Source organism: Myotis nattereri, assembly GCF_964212035.1.
Source record: "Myotis nattereri genome assembly, chromosome: 4".
Classification (NCBI taxonomy): Eukaryota; Metazoa; Chordata; class Mammalia; order Chiroptera; family Vespertilionidae; genus Myotis; species Myotis nattereri.
Genome location: NC_138079.1, coordinates 40930144 through 40953856, shown reverse-complemented (window position 1 = coordinate 40953856; position 23713 = coordinate 40930144). Strand labels below are relative to the sequence as shown.

General features: G+C 39.9%; 1 protein-coding gene across 1 annotated transcript in view; it reads right to left on the bottom strand.

Moving 5' to 3' along the window:
* Positions 1-23713, bottom strand: part of IQGAP2 (IQ motif containing GTPase activating protein 2) — a 268671-nt gene that overhangs the window by 14013 nt on the left and 230945 nt on the right. The window contains exons 22-30 of the mRNA XM_081088634.1: positions 22038-22187; positions 18340-18503; positions 16318-16542; positions 15023-15163; positions 14587-14671; positions 13963-14195; positions 11105-11237; positions 6166-6268; positions 4978-5119 (exon numbers count right to left, since the gene is read on the bottom strand). Of these exons, the coding sequence (XP_080944760.1) occupies positions 4978-5119; positions 6166-6268; positions 11105-11237; positions 13963-14195; positions 14587-14671; positions 15023-15163; positions 16318-16542; positions 18340-18503; positions 22038-22187 (1376 nt within the window). The remainder of the gene's footprint in view (positions 1-4977; positions 5120-6165; positions 6269-11104; positions 11238-13962; positions 14196-14586; positions 14672-15022; positions 15164-16317; positions 16543-18339; positions 18504-22037; positions 22188-23713) is intronic.

Here is a 23713-nt window from a genome sequence, read left to right as displayed (position 1 = left end):
CCGGGTTCTCGGGGCTTAGTATGAAAAAAGAATGTATTAACATTCTTTTACACTGATTACATATTGAAACAACACTTTTGCACATACTGGGTTAATGCAGAATTAATTTCATCTGTTTCTTTTAAAAATGTAGCTTCTGGAAAATTTAAAGCTAGTTGCGTGGCTCACATTCAATTTCTTTGGCGAGTGCAGCGTTGGAACGCTCCCTTCTTAAACGGGAAGCTCTCTGAGGCCTGCCTTCCCGTGATATCCACTCCCTGGACCTGGTCAGTCTCAGGACTTCAGCACAAGGGGGCACCTTTGGGGAAGACTCTAATCCCTGGTTTGACAAATAAGGTGACTAAGACCTAAGAGGGCCAGTGGTTACAAAGGTCACCCTGCTTCCGAGAGTTGCGGGAAACAAGCTGAGCTCCCTTTCCTCACCCCTCCTCGACCCTCGGGGGGTACCAGGACTGTGTCCCCATCCCCTTTCCACCGCTTTTCTTTTCCCAAGTGAAATCCCTCAGCTCCTTAAGTCCCTCACAACTGAACTTAAAGAGAGCTCATAGTTCTGCTCACATTTCAGTTTGCCAGCGAGCCAAAGGCGCGTCCTGCTCCCCACCCCAATGCAAGCACAATATTCTCGATATGGTCTGACCCCATAAATCATCTGGTTAGAGTACTGGCCCTATGACTTCAAACCATATGTAAGACAGGCTGACAAAACCAAAGGCTCTGGCGCCCTATCTGAATGGGGAGGTATTAACTCTGAGGAAGAATTAGGGAAAGAAAAAGAGAGAGGGGGGGCAGGGGGAGAGGAAGGAAGAGAGAGGAAGAGAGAGAGGGGAAGGAGACAGACAGACACACACACACACACACACACACACACACACACACACACACACACCAGGCTGCTTATTCATCATAGCTGTGCTCACATCCCACTGTCGGTACATGAGACTACATGACGCTTGTAAACTGGTGTGGCCCCTTAGGTTTGGCCATTCCACTCATACAGCATCTGGTATTACACTCTGACCAGTAGCATTCTGAGCCTCCCCTTCTGCCATCTGCCTGACAGTGCACCCAAGGTTGAAAAGAAATTTGTGTCGTGGAAGCTCAGGAGTATTTCCAGTTGTTTAAAATTCTAATAACGTGATTACACATTTGATCACCCAACTTCAAATATCACCTTAGCTATTTAAGCTCTCATACCAGTTTGGACAAAAAGCAAGGAAAGCTCTCAGTTGGGATGATGGACGCCTAAACAGAATCATGTGACAGGAAAAAATTCTTAAGAGATGACAACTTAAGCACTCAGACAGCTAAGTATGATTAAAAACCACAAATATTTCCTTCTACTTATACACATACTTTTGTAGAAAAAGAAGTTTAATAACAAAGGCCATAGGGATCACATATTTTAAGATGAATTGTAAGTTATAATGAGATTTACAATTGGGTAGTTTTTTCTAATTTACAAGGTGTTAATGCATGACTTCATTTGCTCATCATAGCCCTTCCTCCTCCTCCTCCTCTTCTCTGATTGATGGCTGAGGACACTGAGGGTCAGGTGACGTGCTCTGAGTCCCATGGCTAATAAGTGACAGATTGAGGCTGTAATCCCTGTCATCCCAGGTTTTCCTAGGATTCCTCAACCAGGCCTTTTTTTTTTTGCTGATTCTTTTACTATCACCATGCTTGCTAGCACTGACAAAATGGCAATCACCAAAAATGAGGCTCCCTATTCCATAGACACACAGAAGGGAGACAATCAAATGTTTCTTCCTGCTGCAATTACATGCCTCATGTCCCTTACATCTGTCAGTCACTCCTTCTCTTCGGCCTGGAAAGATGCCCCAGCATCAGGTATGCAATAACTGCTCTGCTATTGCTCTCGATATTTATGCTAAGATTCTTGAGAGTACAAAGAATGTAAAAACCTGGTGACCAAGAAAATGGTCCCTGGAAGATTTAAGATCTTTTAAGTTTGAATCTATGATCCACTGACTAGCTACACTCCCTAGAAAAGGTTTTTTTTGTTTGTTCTGTGCCTAATTTCCTCATCTGTAAAATATAGTTAATAACCTCTACTTCTTGGAGTTGTTAAGAGTATTACATGACATAAATGTCATTATATATGTTATTATATTATGTATGCTATTATCTATCTATATCTATAGGACAGTCCCTATGCAGGTTATTTGCTAGCATTATCATTTTCATCCTCATTTAATTAGTAAGAATTATGCAACTAGCATGGAATTAAATTTATAGGCATAAGGATGAACAATGCCTCAAATTCTGCTACTGTACAGACCCCCCAAAAATACGAGTTTCTCATTACGGGAAAGCTAGTGATTTTGTAACGAATCATAAAAGGGCATTTCTAAAAGTGAAAAACACAACTCATTTAACAAGGAAGCAAAATAATTTCTGATAGAGAAAAGTCAGGTATTTTCATGTTCCAACTATTTACATTCCATGATTATAAACTTCATAGTAATTTCTGGAGGCATTGTCAGATTTTAGTTAAATTTGGTTCTCTAATGAAGAGTCTCAAAAACTACATTGTATGTTTGAGTTAGGAATTTGGCTTATTAGCTTGGAAAAAATCATCCCCATAAATCAGCATTTCAAAGTGTATATTAATAGAACTTCAATGATCTGAATGAATTTAAAGCATGTCAGTGACTAGCTACTTGCTTTTTAGAATTTTTAGACTTTAATTTCCTCACCTCAGAGATAAAGACTCAGACTAGATGGTCTCCAAGCTCCCTGTCGTGACACATTTTATAATTATCTATTGGTAGCAAGATTTAAAAATACATGCTTAAAATATAATGTATTTGGAAGTAAGGCTTGCCTAACCTCTGGAGCTAACTCTATTGAATCTTTGGGCAATACCCAAATTCCACTTTCAGGGACAGCTAACTGGCCAATCTTTAAGTCAATATTCTCATTGATCACTGGGCTATTTAGTGAAGTATGCAAACAACAGGATCTTGAGGCATGCCCAAAGGAAGGCTCTCTAGACCCCCAGAGGTCTAGGAAAGCAGTGAATTATCAAGTCTATTAAGACACTGGCCCAACAGTCTTTTCTGTATAAATGGAAAAGATTCTATAATTCACATGGAATTGCAAAGAACCCAAGTAGCCGAAAGAATCTTGAAATAAAACCACTGGCTGGTTCTAGTTAGCATGGATATTAAAGGGACAGACTATCTGTTTTCAGCACACAGTGGGGAGCTGGGAGGGAACCCCTCTAGGGCTGGGGCAAGCAGGACAAGGCCCAGGTTTCCCTAAGACAGATGGGCCCGACTTTTTTAGTTTTGCTTTTAAAAATGTGAATTCCCAAAACTGGCAGAACCATGGGACTCACATTCAGAAATAAGCATAAGTACATATGATATTTAAATTATTTAATATTTTAGACTATCGAAATTGTGATTTACACTCATGAATGCAGGCATTTCACTGAGCGCATTTAGAAAATGATGTTCAAATAGCAGACAAAACCAATTATGAAAAAAAATGTCTTTGCATTATTTCTAAGCACAAAGCTTATGAGATCATAGGATACTTGACCTAATTTAATTTGCATGGCGGGAACACAGAATCTGTATTTCCAGTTACCTTTATAATTGCCACTTGCTCAGAGGAACCCAGGGAGTAGGCTGCACCATTTCCCCCCTTTGCTCTGTTGCTCTGCCCTGTGTTCTGGCTGCACAACTTTAATCTGCCTGGGTCATCAGTAGTCTAAAGGAACTACACTCAATGCGCTGAGGCCAAGGTTATGCATGAGTCCTGCATCTTGTCCTCTGTCCTGCAGCTGAGCTGTGCTCTCCACCATCAGACTTCAGACTCTGGAGGGCAGGGGCCTGTCCTGGCTTGCTCACTGCTGTATCCCAGCATCAAGCTCAGTGCTGTGGACATAGCATCAGTACTCAGATATTTGCTACATGAACGAATAGAGCCTTAGGTGATAGGAGGATAAAATAAGAAAGCGTAATGGAAGCAGCACACATCACAGCACAGCACACCGAATACGCTTTTATGGCCATGGTCTGAATATCTGGAAAAACATCAACTGGAAATGAGTGCTGTCTGAAGCATGTCAGGGGCAGAATAGAAGCTCCTGTCACAAATGAAAGCAACCTCATAACTCAGGGCATGCAGTTTGGAAGTCTGTGTGAAGTATTATTTAAAGACACATTTACTTCTTGTGTCTCTATTTCCATGTCCAGTCTCCATCTCACCCCAATATGCAACTGTTCTAATGTGCAAACACATATCCTTTGGTTTATGTGAGTTCTTAAAAACTGTATTGTTTTGTGAGCAAGTATTCCTGGTTTATGTTTGAATTTATGCTGCCATCAGGGATCTCATTCTTTCTTACTCTGTGGTAAAGAACTGGTATGGAATATCCAGAAGGCCTTGAGGGAAAGAATACCCTATTATTTAAAAATTGAATGCTTCATTTGAAATCTTTGGGAGTGGGAAGAAAGGTAAAAATTAAGTCAAAGCTGATAAGTGTATCCAGGCTTAGTTTAATAGAAAAGAAGGCTAATAAATCAGATGACGCCATTATGTCATATCATGTGTGTGCCTTTTACATAACTATTTTATACCACAAATCAAATTTGGTTCACGGTATTTCCTCACTAATCGTCTGACCACTCTGAAACAGATATTTCCCCTGGGTTAGCTAAAGACTTTTACAGGCTGAGTTAATCACTTCATTTCTTAAAGGAAAATAATCACATTACAATAAGAAAAAAAAAAGACAGGCTTTATACACTATTATAATATTCAGTTCCCTCTTAAATTATGAAGAGTCTATTGTCATTTGTTTGGTTAACTGTTTGATGGGTAACCATAATGCATTTCAATATGTAGACATTTTGAAATGAATGATTTGGGGATTTAGCCTTGTTTGAATTTGCATGGTTTAAGATGCATAATTGGGAACATGTGCCCTTTAAGCCCCAAACTTACTTTATCATGAGGCTTTGGCCGTCTATACCTTCACCATCCCCTAAGTTGTACTTGCTTGTCAAGGAAAGGGAAATCTCAGTCTTCGAGAGCTGATTTAGTGTATTCGCCTTGTTAGGGTCATTGGGATCAATGGCTCCTTCCCCTGTAGAAAAAAAAATTGTTATTCTCCCAATTCACTCATTGTGATGGTGCATCAACAATGTAAGATAAAGGTTCCATGGGAAAGGTAGCTCAGTAGTTAGACAGGAGATCATAGTCTTCATAAAAAACCCCCACATCCCAATACACTTAAAGTGGCTTTTAAAAGTCTTTGATTTTGGCCGGCTGACATGGCTCACTGGTTGAGCTTTGACCTATGAACCAAGAGGTCCCAATTTGATTCCTGGTTGGGGCACATGCCTGGGTTGCAGGCTCGATCCCCAGTGTGGGGTGTGCAGGAGTCAGGCAATCAATGTTTCTCTCTCATCATTTGTTGATGTTTCTCTCTTTCTCTACTTCTCCCTTCTTCTCTGAAATCAATAAAAATATATTTTAAAAAAAGTATTTGATTTTGCCCTATCCAGGTGGCTCAGTTGGTTGGAGCATCATTCGATGCACCAAAAGGTTGCCGGTTCGTCCAGGTCAGGGCACATACCTAGGTTGCAGGTTTGATCCCCGGCTAGGGCGCGTACAGGAGGCAACCAATTACCAATTGATGTTTCTCACGTGGATGTCTATCTCTCTCCTTCTCTCTCCCTTCCTCTCTCTAAATACATTCTTGGGTGAGGATTAAAAAAAAACTTAGATTTTAAGTTAAAACAACATGGGACACAGATATTCAAAATATGAAAAATTACTAAAAGGGAGAATTGTTAACAAAATCCTTAGAGATTTTGAAAATACAGCAAGAAATTTCTAATAAACTTGACTCTTTTCTTTATGAAATAGGTTGACAGATATTATTTATGATGTATTTAGAACTTACCTTCAAGAATATCAAAGTGTTCTATACTATAGGACACTACAAGTTATAGAACCTTTAATGTAGGAAGTAGCTACTGTACTTATTATTCTTTAAATAAGCTTAAATGATAAATTTAAAAAAACTTTTGATCTAGGATCGGAAAGACAATAAGTCAACCAACCAACCAACCAACCAACCAAACAATCAGGCAAGCCAGAGAGTAAGTAGAGGGGATACGCTCTTACCAAGAAAAGATTCCACAGTAGGTACTTCTCCTAGCAATTCCAACAGTTCATTCAGTAAGTCATTTTTTTCAGGTGCAATAGCATCCTGGTGTTCCAACAGGAGCTGTATAGAGAAAGCAACAAACACAAGTAAATTCTTAGCTGATACCATATTGATACAGTTTCCAGTTTTTCATGGTAATTTTATTCTGATATTGTTTGAATCTTAATTACAAGCCTGATATTTATTAAAATTAGAGACCACAGAGGTATAGTTATTATTTTATCTTAGAGGGAAGTGTCTACTTCTTGTCAAAAAATTGTAGCTTTGTGAAAGGTGCTCATAAACCCCCTTTCAGCAAGGTCTGCTGAGCGGCAGCCTTCTTCCACCTGATCCCGGTGCTCCACTCCTTTATAGAAAAAGTCAAAGTTGGGGGAAACATTCTAAAATGAGTCAAGGTGGTTAACACTGGTAGCCAACTGGAAGGGCATTTCCGTATCTTTTCAGAGAAGAATTATGCAGTAATCAAACACTACAGCTACTTTGAAAAAATCACCACTGTTGTCCGGCTGGTGTGGCTCAGCGGCTGAGCTAGATCCAAGAACCAGGAGGTCACAGTTTGATTCTGGTCAGGGCACATGCCCAGGTGGCCGGCTTAAACCCCAGTAGGAGGCGTGAGGAGGCAGCTGCTTGATGATTCTCTCATCATTGCTGTTTCTCTCTCTCCCCTCCTCTTTCTGAAATCAATAAAAACATAGAAAAAAATTACCACTATTAGCTATTTTAATCTGAATGGCCCTGAAGATCCTTCACGGGTAGGGATGGCAGAAATACCCGTATGGTTCTTTGGCCTGAGACCTAGACGTACCAGCTGGTTCTCCCTTTCAACACCCCCTCCAAAAAGATCAAAGGTGAGTAACACTGCTGGGGTGTTTTGCCAAGTCTTAGAAGAAACATTCTTAACCTGGAGGAGCAGCAACAGCATTGGAGGGGAAAACTGAAGAACAGCACAGCTGTTTTTGTTTGTATTCAGAATTAAATTAAAACAATGTTTCCAAAGTACGGGACTTGTACCCCCGGTGACAGAAAATAATTTTAGTTGTTTTGCATAACTATCTTACAAAACTGGGTCGGAATGATAAAATTCTTCTTTTCCATTTTCAACCTGTTTTTAAAAGCTTTATTTAGATATCATTAGCATATCATCAAATCTACTCATTTAAAATGTATGATGTGATGATTGTTAGTATATTCAAAGAATCGTGCAACCATCACCACTATTTAATTTCAGAACATTTTCATCACTCAAAAAAGAAACTACCCATTAGCAGTCACTCTCCATTACCCCATCCTCGTAGTCCCCGGAAACCATTCATTTACTATCTCTCTCTCTAGATTTGGCTGTTCTGGCTGCTTCATGTGCATGAAATCATACAATCTGTGGCCTTTTGTACTGGCTTCTTTCACTGAGCATGATGACTTCAAGGTTCATCCATGTTGGAGCATAGATCAGTACTTCATTCCTCTTTATGGCTGAATAATCAGTGTTCCATTATATAGAGATATCACACATCATTCATCTGTTGATTGTCACTTGTTTCCACTTTCTGTCTATTATGAATAACGATACTGTGAACATTCATGTATAAGTTTTTGTGTGAATATGTTTTCATTTTTCTTGAGTTCATACCTACGAGTGGAATTGCTGCACCATACAGTATCTCCGTGTTTAATATTTGGGAATTGCCAAACTGATTCCCAAAGTGGCCATACCATTTTACACTTCTACCAGCAGTATATGAGTTTCAATTATTCCACATCCGTATTATTACTTGATTTTACTCTAGCCATCCCAGTGGGTGTGAAGTTGATATGTCACTGTGGTTTTGATTCACATTATCTGATGTGAATTTGAGCATCTATCATGGGCTTATTGACCATGACTATGGACAAACCTCAGAGACTGTAGTTCAGTTCCAGACCACCGCAATAACGAGTATTACAATAAAGTGAGTTGCAATCTTTTCAGTGGTGGAGGGTCTTGCCTTCAATTTGTAAAAAATGTGCAATAATGCAAGGTATGCCTATATATCTTCCTTGGAAAAAATATCTATTCAGATCATTTGCCCATTAAATTTTTTTAAAAAAAATGTTTTTATTGATCTTTAGAGAGACAGGAAGGGAAGAGGGAGAAGGGAGAGATAGAAACATCTATTGATTGGCTGCCTCCTGCAGGCCCTCTACTAGGGATTGAGCCCACAACCTGGGCATACGCTCTGACTGGGGATCGAATTGTGACCTCCTGGTTCATAGGTCAATGCTCAACCATTGAGCATACTGGCCGGGCTCTGATCCATTTTGAGTTCATTTTTGAGTAGATTTGAAGGGAGGGGTCCGACTTCATTCTTGGCATATAGATTTCCAGTTGCCCCAGCAGCATATGTTGAAGAGCATTATTTTCCTACTGAACTGTTTTAGTCCCTTGTTGAAAACAGAATGGGCCGTAAATTTGAAGGTTTATTTCTAGACTCAGTTCCATCCCATTGACTGGTATGTCTATCCTTATGGCTGTTCCACACTGCCTTGCTTACTTCCTTTTCCATTCGCTTTTAGTCGGTAGGATCAGTGGGGGAGACAGTGTCTGTTTAATGCTGAGCTTTCCTTAACATTTCGTGACACTTGCTAATTGGATTTTTAAGAAAGGGAGAGGAGGCCTCAAGGTGCACAGCTTCAAGGAAGCAACTATATCCAACTCCTCAGTTTCCATCGCATTTATTTACTTTTAAAGTGTCTGTTTATTGTAAGGCACGATAGTTTTCCCGCTATAGTTAGAGGTATTTTGTTTTAAAGCAAAGATATATGTTTTATGTTAAAAAAAACAGGTGACTTGATTTAAAGAAAGACATTATATAAATAATAGAGGCAATATAAAGACAGAGTGAAATGTGGAAGGACCACATATAGGATATGTTTGGGGGGAAGACAAGTTAGAGACAAGGACAAAATAAGCAATTTGGAGAAATCTGTGTTCTTGTCTTCTGACGAGACAGGACAGGTGATCTGGCTACTGTCCCTGGAAGGGGGGCCAGCTGCTACCTTCTATTCTGATATTTACAGAACACAAGAATTGCCTAAAAATGTCTCATTAAAGAGCTTATTTTGAGGTTGTGTACATGTTCCTTAGAGAACAAGGGGCAGGCATGTGGCCACAGGCTTGGCACGTCACGCTGCTGCGTGCTTGTGTCCGCATGTGGACACCTCCTCACTTGAGACAGACAGTAAACAGGACAGTCTTCCTCTGAAAGGACATTACTCCCACGTTATTATGTCTGCTTCCAGCCTAACACATGGAGGGACTCCAGTCACGCGCTGTGTTTCCCAGGATTGGGTTCTGTTTTCAATTTTCGATCACAAAAGGAACAGACTAATTTTCCTTAAAAAGGAACCGCCCAAATGAATACAGTAACAGTGTTCTCTCTGCTGTCCTTGGGAAAGAATCCCTCCTAAAAGAGGACTCCCAACACTTTCTGCAGGAGGGTGATGCCCTCAGAAAAGTGCGCCACCATGTGGACACTTTCTTTGAGGTGGATGATCGACCGTAGAAATGGACAAATGGGATGTTGCTCAAATATGAATGAGTCTACCTGCTTATTAGAAAGTCACTTTTGCAAATGATACATTGCTGGATGTGGACGTGTTTCCTTTGTGATTTTGGGTGTTTGTATATAGAGAAAAGAAGCACAGCCTCTTCATTTAATCAACCAACTCACTCCTGCAGCTGGCCATTCAGACCTGCCTTTGTTTGGGGTCACTCACAGTTTTCATGGAGAGCTTGTTGAAATGTTGAGGAGGTTCCCTGCTCTAACTCTGAAAAAGAGAAATCAAAAGTAGATCCAATCTTTCTTCCAAACCTCAAACTGTAGTTTCTTAGAAGAGCTTAATAATAAAGACTGAATTTTGAGCAGCCAATGTTGCCACTTGTTAGCATAGCTTGTTTGGTGGGGGCAGGGGTAGGACCTCTAAGAAGTGTGTATTTGTTATGTTTTCCTCCTAGTTGTGTGTAGCATCCCAAGGTGGGTGTATCCTCAACCATGGCTTCTTGACCTTTAGTGTGCATCTGGACCACCTGGGATCTTGTTAGAATGCAGGTTCTGACTTGGAAGGTCTGGGGCACATCTGGAACTCATCTCCACAACTTGGCTTGGAGTGGCAAGGTGCAAGACTAATCTCGAAAAGGTTACCTTTTAAGAGCCTAGAATTTGCAGGAAATAAGTTCAAACTTGTTTTTAAAAAGGCAAAAGAAAACGCCAAGCCCCCCACCAAACACTCTCAGTGCTTAACCTCTCTTTACTGCCCTGCCCCCAACAGGCACTTAATACACAGGCGATGGTGCTGCTGTTCGCAGAACCAGATGGAGACACTGTGACACAGCACAGACTAAAACGGCCATTTCTAAGAAATGAGGGTTTCCAGAATAGAAGTGATTCTCGGTAGGTGGCTTTTGTGGGTGGGTGGGTGGGGGGTGGGGTGTCTTCTTTTCCCTAACTTTGAGCAGCCTGTCTGTTTCCTCTTTATGTCCAAAATTAGAATAGAGAAAACATTTTCATTTTCCCATGGAATTTCTGGAAAAGCTGAGAGGATTCCTGAAAGGGAGAGAGACAGTATATGGCGGTGCAGGCAGTGTGGCCTTAGTGGGTGGGGAAAATACCAGGTCCTGCCCTGGCTCAGGGCTTAAACAGCACATTCACAATCTGACTTTGCAAACAGATCATGGAAAAAGTAAACTTTTCTTGGAAGAAGGAGTTTTACTAATGCCTAAGAGTCAGGGAATAAATAATCAAATGTTTCGTAGAATTAAGAACATGAGCATTCGCACATGCTTACATAAGCCCCCTAGAAAGACTAAGCATTTTCAAGACACAGATGTCAGAACTCAGAGCCTTTTCTAACCCCACTTACTGAATGTGTGTTGATGATTTCTTCAATTGAAATATAAATGACGGGTTTGCTGACTGTCACCACATCTGTGTATTTATCCATATTAAACTTTTCTTCTGGCTCGGGGACATCACATGCTTCTTTGAAATATTTCCTAATAAAGAAAAAAAAGTCTTAAGGTAGTCAAATCGGTGAGTTAAACAGCCTCATAAATAGTGAAAAAATCTTGAATGATGACTAATTCTTTGTTGTCTTGGTAGTGGTGGTGGTGAGGGGGGCGAGGGGGGAGGGAGGGGGGAGTTGTTACGGCATCTTCCAGGATGGCTCCTGACTGTGGAAGCCGAGTCCATGTTTCTGGATGTTTAACCCAACTCCTCAGACAGGCCCTGTTAGTGACTCAATATAATCAAATTATGGGCAGGTCATTTAATATATATTATTTTAAAAATGGCCCCAAAATTTAAACAAAAATATCAAGACTATTAATCCTTGATCTAAGAATCAAAATTCCCTACAGAAAACAATTCAAAAAACAACCAAATTTGCTACTTCATTATTTTTTAAATATATTTTTATTGATTTCAGAGAGGAAGGGAGAGGGAGAGGGAGAGAGAGAGAGAAACATCAATGATGAGGTCATTGATTGGCTACCTCCTGCATGCCCCACACTGGGGATCAAGCCCGCAACCCAGGCATATGCCTTGACTGGGAATCGAACCGTGACCTCCTGGTTCCTAGGTCAATGCTCAACCACTGACCCATGCCGGCTAGTTCAAATTTGCTACTTTAAATGTCACAAGCTCCTAGATCAGTGATGGCGAACCTTCTGAGCTCGGCGTGTTAGCATTTTGAAAAACTCTAATTTAACTCTGGTGCCGTGTCACATATAGAAATTTTTTGATATTTGCAACCATAGTAAAACAAAGACTTATATTTTTGATATTTATTTTATATATTTAAATGCCATTTAACAAAGAAAAATCAACCAAAAAAATGAGTTCGCATGTCACCTCTGACACGCGTGTCATAGGTTCGCCATCACTGTCCTAGACCTTCAATACTCTAACAACCCGTCAGAGCTTCTGTTATCAATTTGACAAAAGTCTGAGTTACGTCTTGTCTACTCAGTTGATCCAAACAACAGCTGTGGCTGATGGAAATACTATTAAGGATAGACACATAACTGCGTACAGTGCCCCATTCCTCCAGAGCCCAGACTCTAAAATATCTGCTATTTTAAGCTATGGGAAGTTTAGACAGAGAGAGCAAGAAAGCCAGGTGTGCTGGCATCACGGTTTTGGAGTGATCCTCTGCACAGGGAGAGTAGGTGTTCCAGTCCATAAAGTTGTAAATATTTCAGATGCCTGAAAGGATCCTTGGTGTATATCCTAAGGGTACCCGAGGCTTTTGTGCACAAGAACTGACCTCTGCCTTCCCACCCCAAGGCTGGGGGAGGTGAATGGCAGGCAGCCATGCTGGCGTGGGCAGGAGCATGTTCCCATCTGACAACTGGTCTTCTGCACTCTTTTGTCTATAATTTATCACGAGATGCTGAAGTATATAAAGACTAAGTATTAGAGGAAGAGGGAAAAACAGAGGAATTTAAGCGTTGAGGGGAGGGTTTTGAAGAGTTGGGAACATAGATTGTTAACAGGTATAATCTGAGAAAAAAGTAGAGGGACGCTGCCACAGCAAGTAAGGGTTTGCAGGGAAATGGATATTATTTTTTCGGTCAGTGAGAAGACCTAACCTTAGCAGCTTGAGAAATCAAAACTTCCTATAGTGGGAGGATTTGGGGGATGTTTTTAATAGGAGGCCACAAATTCCAAATAGAGATCAATAATCAGCAACGATGTTTGTCAGGAGATAAATCATGACCCAGAACACAACTGAGGAATGGAAAGTTATCATTTTCCAAGTGAGGAGTGGAAGAGGCCACAGTTATGTCATGCTTCTCTGACTGAATGGCAGACAAGAGAAAACCGAAGGCCAAGATGAACATGCTTCCTCAGAGAGCAGCACGTGAGGGGCTCTTCCTGCTTCTCTCACTCCTTTCATGTCCCTGTGCAATAACCAGTGATGGGCTCTGGAGCTGCTTTGAAAGTCAACAGGCTTCAGTCTTACGTGAATAATTAGGAAAGGTTTGAGACTAGAACAGAACACATCCACACACGTGGCCCTCACAAGCACAAAAGCTGGACCTCCCCAACCATTCAAACCAACTACTCAGTTTCCTACTTATTGTTTGATGCAGATAAGGCAAGTTTCTCCTGATTGAACAAGTTCTTAAAAACAAACAAAACCCTCAAGTTCAAAAAAGCAAAAATCAGCTATTTTAATTCTAACTACTATAAGCCTACAGCAGTGATGGTGAACCTATGACACGTGTGTCAGAGGTGACACGCGAACTCATTTTTTTTGGTTGACTTTTTGTTGATAAATGGCATTTAAATATATAAAATAAATATCAAAAATATAAGTCTTTGTTTTACTATGGTTGCAAATATCAAAAAATTTCTATATGTGACACGGCACCAGAGTTAAGTTAGGGTTTTTCAAAATGCTGACATGCTGAGCTCAAAAGGGTCGCCATCACTGGCCTATAGCATGCCACCAAGAGTAAATATTTCATTTTGTCAATGAGTGAAAATCACACATAGGGGGATAAATCAATGTAACAGGGCTCTGGAGGTGGGATGGGGAGCACCAGACAGAAGTGACCCAGCCTGCTTGCCCCTCTTCCTCTTCCCCTCAGCGCTCACTTGTAGAAGTGCACGCGGCCACCCGAGGTTCCTGCCCCCCAACTCTAGCTCTGAACACAGAACATACATTATTCTTTGGCACCACTTTATAAGTTTCTCCAAAATGACCCCTCTCACCTGAACTTCTGATACGTCTCTGATAAATAATTGTTTGTAGATGCGAGATGCTCATTTTCTCCTTCAAACAGCTTGTTGGAGGCCGCATGCTGAAGGACCTTGGCCACCGTTCCCAAATTTCTCCTCTGGTCAGAATTGATCTGACCACCAGCCGTCATGTCGATGATATCAAAGCCATCCGGAGCTACGATAGCTGGGTTCATGTACCGATAGTACAGGAGGTTTCCAACAATCTGGAGTGATGGAGAAGACTATTTTAAGAGAGAAAACTCAAGGGTTTGGGTTTTTTCGAAAGTAAACATTGATTGACGTTTCCCAAGAAAGCAAATTATTTTCTAATACAAGGAGTTAAATAAAGGTAGTGAATATAATCACTCATTAATAGAGTTAACAAAATTATTTTTGGTGAAAAATATGCTACTGCCCCCCAAATGATCTAATATAAAGAATCTCAATCATGTGTAAGATCTCCATAATCAACAATTACAATAACTGTTAGAAATAGACCTGCAGCTTATTATAAATAGTCATAGAAGGTGAAAGAAATCTTACAAAATGGTGTGTTGGTAATTTTGGCTCATACCCCCAAGAGAAGCTACGGTGAGATTACCCTTGAACATCTACCTTTAATAGCTCATCTTCTGTTGCATCGGGAAATTTCTCATGGATTGAATTCTTCAGTACTTTGGCTATATACCTCAATCCATAACTACATGTAAAACAGATGACAAAAGAAAGTAATGGAAAAAAACCTAAGTGAGAAAGGAATACACAGCAATTGTTCCAGTCAACGAAAGCTGAGCATTTTCCTAAAATTAAACATAACATGAGATGGTAACGGAATCAAAGGACTTCCATGGATGACAGTAACTGAATACGGGTTTGCACACTTTCCTCTTTGGAGAATAGTCATGAATTTAAAATGCAAATGTAGGCAAATGTTTAAAACGGTAAATATAATGTGAGAGAAAATTCCTATCTTCACTACTGGGGTTTATTTTACATATTATTTCAAGAACTTTCAGCAAAGAATGCTAAAGTTGCTAATAACAGAACTTACGGCAGTAGATCAAGGGAGGAAATGATGGAATTCAGGACTTTGTCGGTGACCCTGCGCAGGCTCTCATTGGATGCATCCAGTTTACTTTTCACTTCGGGGTATGTCAGAGCCTGTTCTGCGGTCACATCGTAAGGCAGGTTGCTGAAAACACAAGGGCTTGCAATTTAATGGGGTGTAGGTACAAGCATTTGTATCCTTGCCAAGTTGAGCCTATAGTTAAGCTTTGTATAGTGAACTGGACTTTGCCCACTGACTCCAGGGACGAACGGTTTGCGAAGTGAGGGGAAGCCTCACATGCACAGATGGCCCTCTGCCAGTAGGGGAGCAGGGCATTCTGGGCTCTCCCTCTGAGCTCTTCGGGCAAAGTAACTGGCAGATCCAGTTAACTTTCTTCCTCTTTTTAAAAATTCTTTTACAGAAAAGAACTGCATATAAGCCAACAAGAAAAAAAATACCAATTTACAGAAAACTACTTTTCATATCTTAGTCCACAGTTTTCTGGGTCCTCCATCTATGCACGTGTGTATATGGGCCTCTCACACTCATGGGAAAAATGCAGTTCGTGTACATACACTCCCCATACAGATCCTATGTGTACTTGTATATTTATGTGTGTGTACAAGTATTTCCTTTTAAAGAAAATGAGTCACTGTACTTAACTGCAACTGAAAACTAAATTGTGAACATTTTTCCATGCCAATAAATAGATTTCTGTGCCATGATTCCAAATAGTTACTGACTACTCCATTATGTCACACAAACCTTTATTTAACAAATTCCCCAAAACTAAATATTTTGACTTTGCCCAACTTTTGCTATTACAAATGCTGCTATGACAACCAGAGTTCTCTGTGCATATCTTCATGATTTCACAAGGCATCCTTTTGCAGGCAATAAAAACTGGGATTGCTTAGATCTAAAAAACCACCTGGCTTGTTGATGCTTACGTGTTAAAGTTACTCACTTAGTAAGTCTAAAAAAGTATGTATTGTCTGGTGTACCATTTCTAGATCTAGTTTAGAAACACACAAAGAATAACCAAGGGAGAGGATTATGGGGGATCAACTGGTACTGAAATGTTACAACAGAGTGTACTATCAAGATGAGCAGTACTCTAAGAATGTGACCTGCACCGTAAGTTAAAGGGAGGTAGTAACATCTTGGATTGAATGGAATTTGTACAGTACGTTTTGTTCTTTTAACAGAGCTTGACAGAGTTTAAGAATATATGTAATACACATGTAAAAATGATCATGAAGCATGATTGGAAAACAACATCTTCCTGGCTTTGTTACCTGGCTTCTCCAGTCTGTGTTTCTAGTTGGTTCACCCAAGACTTGTACACCTCCACAGGGTTCGTGTTGATGACCAGGGAGCTGTCATCCAGGATCTCCTTCACCACGGGAGCCAGGAGCTGGCGCAGCGTGTTCTGCCCACGGGCGCCTCTGTTGAAGCTGACGACCATCTTGATGACTGTAGGGTTCCCAGTAACGATGTCTTGTACCTGGTCCACCTTTGATCTAAAAAAAGCCCAACCCAGAACAAAATGGTTTGCCTCTGTGGATAGTTTTAAACAATGTATATTCTCTCTGGCAGGCGAGGGCTTCCTGGGGCTATATTTTTCTCCATTGACGATCAAAGATAGTATGACTTAAAAGGAAGCTATCATTTATAAGATGAACGTTTCTGATTTGAGAAATTTAAGGGTTTAAAAATAGGTTCTCCGCCGTAATCTCAATCTAGGAGGCAGGAAGGAACTGAAAATGGACCAAGACTAATAACACTGGGGGACACTGTACAAGTACTGTGTCCTCTCTAGTTACCAAATTTCAAAAATAACTTTCTTGACTGAATGGACTATCTCCACTTCTTTAAGTCCCACTCAAATTCTAGGCTATGTGGCTTCTGGCTCCACCACAGGGCTGCGAGAAATCTTTATTTCTGATTGCCAACTCTCTGACCTTCCCTCTCTCCAACCTTCCATCTCTGAGCAACCTCTCCCCCTCCTCCCACTGGAACACTGTCTCCCTTTTCCACTGGCTTTCCCTTTAGGGTCTCAGAGTGCCAGGGTCTTACCTAGTTATTCATTTTGTTTCTTTTGCTGTCTCCTCTTCCCACCTTTGGCTTGTTTTCCTTCACCTTCTACATGTTCTCTCCTCAGATCTCGCTCAGGCACAACTGCAATGACCATATCTCTGCAGCCTCGCCTTTGATCTGATATCTATTCCCCATCTCTTTCCTGGGGTTAGTCTTGAATTTCCAGTTTTCTGCTGAATATTTTCATCCACGTCCTACTGAGTATGTTAAAAGCACAAACTATCTTTCTCCTTCTCATTCTCTGATCTGTGTAGCGCCAATTCACCCTGTTCATACATGGCCAGCTGGTCAATATTCTAAACCCAATGTGGTCATGTCCACATCCCTTCTCCAAAACCTTATAGCTTCCTGGGGAGTAAGAGGCTCATCGGGTGGTCCTGTCCTCACTATCTTCCATGATCTGGCTCAACCACTAATAGTCACTAGTTAAGTCACATCTTGGAGAGACTAATGTTCTTTTTCTTGTACCTCGGCCCATGCTGCTTCTATCATCACTGTGCCTTATTTCCTTTTTCCATTTCTTCTTATAAAACTATAGGTATTCTTCAAGGCTTTGGGCCAGCTACCTCCTCTTCCATAATATCTTTATCAACTGACCTAATTGAAACTTCTTACCATCCCTCTGATGTTACACTGTATGCTTTATTCATTTAGTTCTTACCTTATTCTTAGGCACAGCATTACTATTTCTCATGAATTCTATTTCTCTTGCTGGTTTATAGACACCCTGAGGGCAGAGGGCCTAGCTAATATGCTTTAGGTGTCAAGAAGTCAGGAAGAAAGTTAAGGTCCATCTAGTTGGCTAAGGGCATTCCTCATGTGTTGATTTTTTTTGTGTGTGTGTTATTATTATTATTTTTTGTCCATTCATTATAGTTACCTACACTTTATTTTTTTACATTTACTGAGAAAACAAATTAGCAAATTAGCAAAAATAAGCTTAAGTTTCAGTAAGAAGGGAACACTATTTAGCAGAAATCCTTATCTTGTGGCTTTATTACTTACATAATTTTAATTAAGTTAAATTTTCTTACTGACTTTCAAAAAAGCTTTAGATTTTCAGTTGTTGTATAGAATCGAAAGGTAGTTTAGCATTAGAAAAGATATCACTGGTGGAGGAAAGTTGTACCTGCATAACTTATAATGACGTAGAAATTTCTTAAGAAACTTGATATATTTAATAGGTATAAATAACTTCTAAGAATTATTTATATACATACTTTACTTCTTCTTCCAGAGCGGTTTTAAAAAGCTTGAGGAGTAGATATTCTTCTCGCTGATTGGAAGCATAGTTGTATAGTGTGAAAATAACAGTATCCATAAATTTAGTGGACTTGTTCTGTGGCATCTGGAAAATCAGCTTAGCCAGGTATAAAGGATTGGTCTGAAACAAAAGAGGGAGAAAGAAAAAAACCATCTAAAATCTGTATGTTAATATATTATTAAATCAGAGAAGAATATCCAGTTCTCTGTCAATGACTTAATGTGTATACAGCAAACAGAAGAGTATCTGGCACAAAATAATACTTTAAAAGTTATCAGCTAATCTTAATAGTAATCATAGTAATACTATAGGAAGTTACATTAGAAAGTTATGAGAGGATTTAAATTTTATATGCTATGTGATATATTTAATGAAACATACATACTTTACACTGTTACCCATTTTGAGCCACACACATGAATGTTTATTTTCGAAACACAGAAGAGAGAGGGGGTGGCAAATAGAATCTGGTATCTGAAAAGGCCCAGCTAAATAGACTGTCCTAGAAGAAGTGATGAATGAATAAAAGGAAACATCCCCTATTCTGAGACTAAAAAGAAAAAAGAACAGGATATGTTTGAATGTAAAGACAGTGGGATGGCCATAATGCTTTACAAGGAATGAGAACTTAGGCGTGAAGCAGGTAGGCTAAAGAAAGAGGTGAAGGTCAGGATAGTTGATGGGGGAAATGCCAGAAGAAATTAACAAAGAAAAAAAAGACAACTTAAATATTGACAAGAATTTCAAAAACACTGAAATGGAGCCCTGAGTGCTCAGCTGGAGTCTTTGAGATGTAGCACCAGTCATAGGGTTTTTCTCCAGTAGCTACACCAACCAGATGGAGGTTATTAGCAGAGAAAAAAATAATTCTTAGGTTACAGAGAAATCCTCCTCCTTTTCATCTTCCTTGTGATGAGAAAGGAAAAATTTCCATACACAGAAACTAATTTTCATCTGGAATAGAGTCAGCCCTCCATATCCATAGGGTCCGCATCGGTGGATTCAACCAACCAGATACATAATACTCGGAAAAACATTACTTTGTTGCTGGCGTGTAACTCTATAATTAGGTCATGATGGCCATATACAGTCTGAACATGTACAGACTTCTGTCTTGTTATCATTCCCCATATACTATAGTATAACAACTATTTACATTAGGTATTATAAGTAATATAGAGATGACTAAGGTATACGGGAGGATAAGCCTAGGTTACATGCAAGTACTACTCCATTTTATTAAGGGACTTGAGCATTTGTGAATTTTGGTAACCTTGGGGGTCCTGGAATCAATCCCTGGTGGACATCAAGAGACAACTCTGCTCAAGCAGTTTGGCTTTAGTGTTTTAAAGAAAATCCAAATGCTAGCTTACTTTACTACCTAGATTTACTTGCAAGCCTATAACAAATTGGCTGAAATGTTATGAATAAGCAGCTCAGGACAACTGTTTCTTTATAGCTCTGTAGAGATTCTTTTCCCACGCAAAACATATGAGATTGAGAAAGTTACTCTAAAGCTAAAGAAGCCCACTCCTCATTGCTCTCAGATGCCCTAAAACCTTTAAATTTAGGCTCACATTGCAGAGACAAACCCAACCTATATTAGCTGATTGGTTACTGTGGCTAATAATTCCTGCCAAGGCATAATCCAAAGGCCAAAGGAATCCAGGTCATTGGCTATTCTATGGTTTCTTCAATGATTTTGGGCTAAGGTCTCCAAAGGAGAGAAAGAAAAGGTGAAGGAAAATACATGATTAGAAGAGACAATTCACTGGGTTCAACCAAATGGTCGTGTCCTGGGACTATCAGTTTTTTTATTTTGGGGGAAATAAAATTTGGTAGAATTAATCTAAACATGCTCTTGTGTCTTTCCTCTTTTCCATTCATCTGCCTCCACTTATGTAACAGGGTAAACAATACAAGCCGTAGGCTAATGACTAAATTATGACTTTCCCTGTGACACAAATTCTATCAAAGCAGCTTCATACACTTAGAAGTTTGTGGATGTGAAAAATGACAAATGTCTAAGATTAAATTTCCAACTGGTGGATAACTACTAACCTGATTTAGGCAGCCAAAAACCCTTCCCTGTCGAGTGTGAACCCCCTTCCTTTCTGGAAAGGCTGCTGGTATTAAGCCCTGGATTCCATGGACAATTCTGTTTTAACGTGTGTGTGTTTTTGTTTTCCCCTTCTATGCTGCCACAATGTGGCCCTCTGTGGCACTACATCTCTTTTTCCAAGCTATTATTCGAAATAGAGAATTATCAAAATTAACATCTCTTCTCTCACTGGGTCTAGTCACCCCTTATTTATGGTTTGGCTAACATGTTCTGTGTACACCTCATGTCAGTGGCACCCTCACACACAGATTCAGGCATCACCACTGACAGCAGCTGCCCACACAGAGGAACACCTGACTCTCCAGGAAGAACTGCTGATGCAAGTCTTGTGGGAAAGTTTTCCTGCTGAAGGGGAGGCTTTGTTTACATCTATCACTGTCGCTTACTCAGTTTCCTTTAGCACCTTGTGGTCGGGCAGATAAGCTGAATCAATGGTCAAATAAAACAGCAACTGGTCCACCAGAGTCCAACCATAACCAGTTCAGCTTATCAGCTCACACCCGCACTCTGGAAGCAACGGAGAATTACTGTTCATTCAGATCAGAGGAATGCCATGAAATCAATGAAATAAAAGATACACTATTTCCCTAATCCAAACTCTGGCTCTTTGCTCAGAAGAAGGGCAGACTGATTCTGGTAAACACCTGTTTTTCAGATAGTTAATTTTTTCATGGTTATCAGCATCTGCTTATATTATTATCAAGTTTATTCCGTTTCTTCAGATAACTGTAGTATAAGATAGTCATGAAGCTAATGGGCTCTGAAAACAAACTACGTGGGTCCCAAAGCCCTTGTTTTACCACTTACTGGCTCTCTCAGTTTTCTCATATGTAATTTAGGAAAAACAACAGCAATTACTTCCTAATGGTTTCTAAGGTTGCAGTAAGAATTGAATGAGATAATGTATGTAAAGAACCTAGAATAGTACTTGGTACTTAGGTTTTCAAAGCATATAAGATTAAACTCTATTCCAGTTTTAGCATGGGGAAAGATCCACTGTAAACCACAAATACAGAACACAGTATCTACCCAAAACTCATCCTATATAATAAAAGCCTAATATGCTAAGTGTCTGGCCATCCGGTTGGCCGTTCAACCAATCAAAGCGTAATATGCTAATGATATGCTAAGGCAGCTCAACCGCTTGCTATGACGTGCACTGACCACCAGAGGGCAGACAGTCAACTGGTCGACCAGTTGCTATGACGTGCACTGACCACCAGGGGGCAGACGCTCCGACCGGTAGGTTAGCTTGCTGCTGGGGTCTGGCCAATTGGGACTGAGTGAGATGGGTCAGCACACCCTGGAGCCCTCCCACGGCCCCTCCCTAGCTGGCCAACCTCGCGTCCCTCCCTGGTCCTAATAGTGCATCAGTGGGGTCCCTCAGCCTGGCCTGTGCCCTCTCGCAATCTGGGACCCCTCGGGGGATGTCGGAGAGCCAGTTTCAGCCCGATCCCTCAGGCAGGCCGGGGACCCCACTGGTGCATGAATTTGTGCACTGGGCCTCTAGTAGTGAAATAAAGTGTTCTCACCTGTAAAAGATAAAACAGCTGCTGATATGTTTCTAGTGTTTTTCTCCGCTCCTTACTCAAACTTTTGATTCCTTGGTTGTCAGTGTTATTCAGTATTTGCATTTCTCCACCTTTTTTCTTATTCAGCTTCGTTCTGTGTGAAATTACATCCTGGAAAAAATTTTTATAAAAATATTTTTATACTTTGATACTCTTTACCTCTTCCCATCACATACACCAGACACACCCATAGTTGAAAAGATTAATTTTCCATGTTTCCATCATGAAGAAACAAGGGAACAGAGAATGTTAAACAAATTAAGGAAATCCAGCTTGCAGGTAAACTTGGCTTTTGTAATATTTATTCTCCAAAGTTTCACTTATTTGCTCTTAAGCATTAAGGTAGGCACCAAGACAATTCAATAAGGAAAAAATTGTCTTTTCAACAAATGATGGTGGGACAACTGGATGGGCACCTTCAAAAGAAAGAAGTCAGACCCCTACACTTCATACCATAAGCAAAAACTAACTCAAAAGCGATCAAGTGACTAAATGTAAGAGCTAAAACTATAAAACTCTTGAAAGAAAACCTAGGTATAAGTCTTTGTTACCCTGGATTAGGCCATGGTTTCTTAGGTATGACACCAAAAGCACTAGTGACAAAACAAATAAATTGGACTTCATACAAACTAAAACCTTTGTGCTTCAAAGGACACTATCAATAAAGTAAAAAGACAACCCACAGAATGGGAGAAGATATTTGCAAGTCATATATCAAATAAGAGACTTGATCCACAATATACAAAGAGCTCTTACATCTCAAAAAAAGCAAAAGACGCAAAACCCCAATCAAAAGTGGACGAAGGATGAGAACAGACATTTTCACAAAGAAGATCTACACATAAAGAGATGCTCAATATTAATGATTATCTGGGAAATTAATGCAAATCAATACTATAATGTGATACCACTTCATACTAATTAGAATGGCTACAATGGAAAAGACAGTAACAAATGTTGATATATGGATAAAATGAAAACTTCATACTGTGCTGGTAAAATTGTAAAATATACAGCCACTTAGAAAGACATGTTTACCGTTCCTCAAAAGTTAAACACAGAGTTATTATATGACCCACTAATTTCACTCTAGGTATATACCAGTGATTTTCAACTGGTGTGCGGCAAGAATTTCTAAAACATGCAGTACCTGAGTATTTAGCCAGAAGCACTGACCTTTTCCCCCTTAGACTGTCAAATAAAAAAATGACAATAGCCAACACAACTATAGCTATTCCAGTGTGAATGAATCAAAATTATACCTATATTCTGGTCAGATGGGCAAAAAAGATGTTTTTTTTGGTGTGCTACAGACTTTTAGTAATTATGTGTGCCATGAGATGAAAAAGGTTGAAAATCACTGTATATACCCAAGAGAACTGAAACATATGTCCACACAAAAGGTGTACATGAATGCTTTTGGCAGAATTATTCATAATAGTGAAAAAGAAGAAACAACTCAAATGTCTATCAATTGATGGATGGATGAATAAAATGTGGTATATAACAATGAAATGTTATTCATGAAGAAAAAGGAATGAAATATTGACTCATGCTACAACATAGGTGAACTTCAAAAACACTATGCTAAATGAAAGAGCTGGTCACAATGGACCACATATTGTGTGAATCCATTA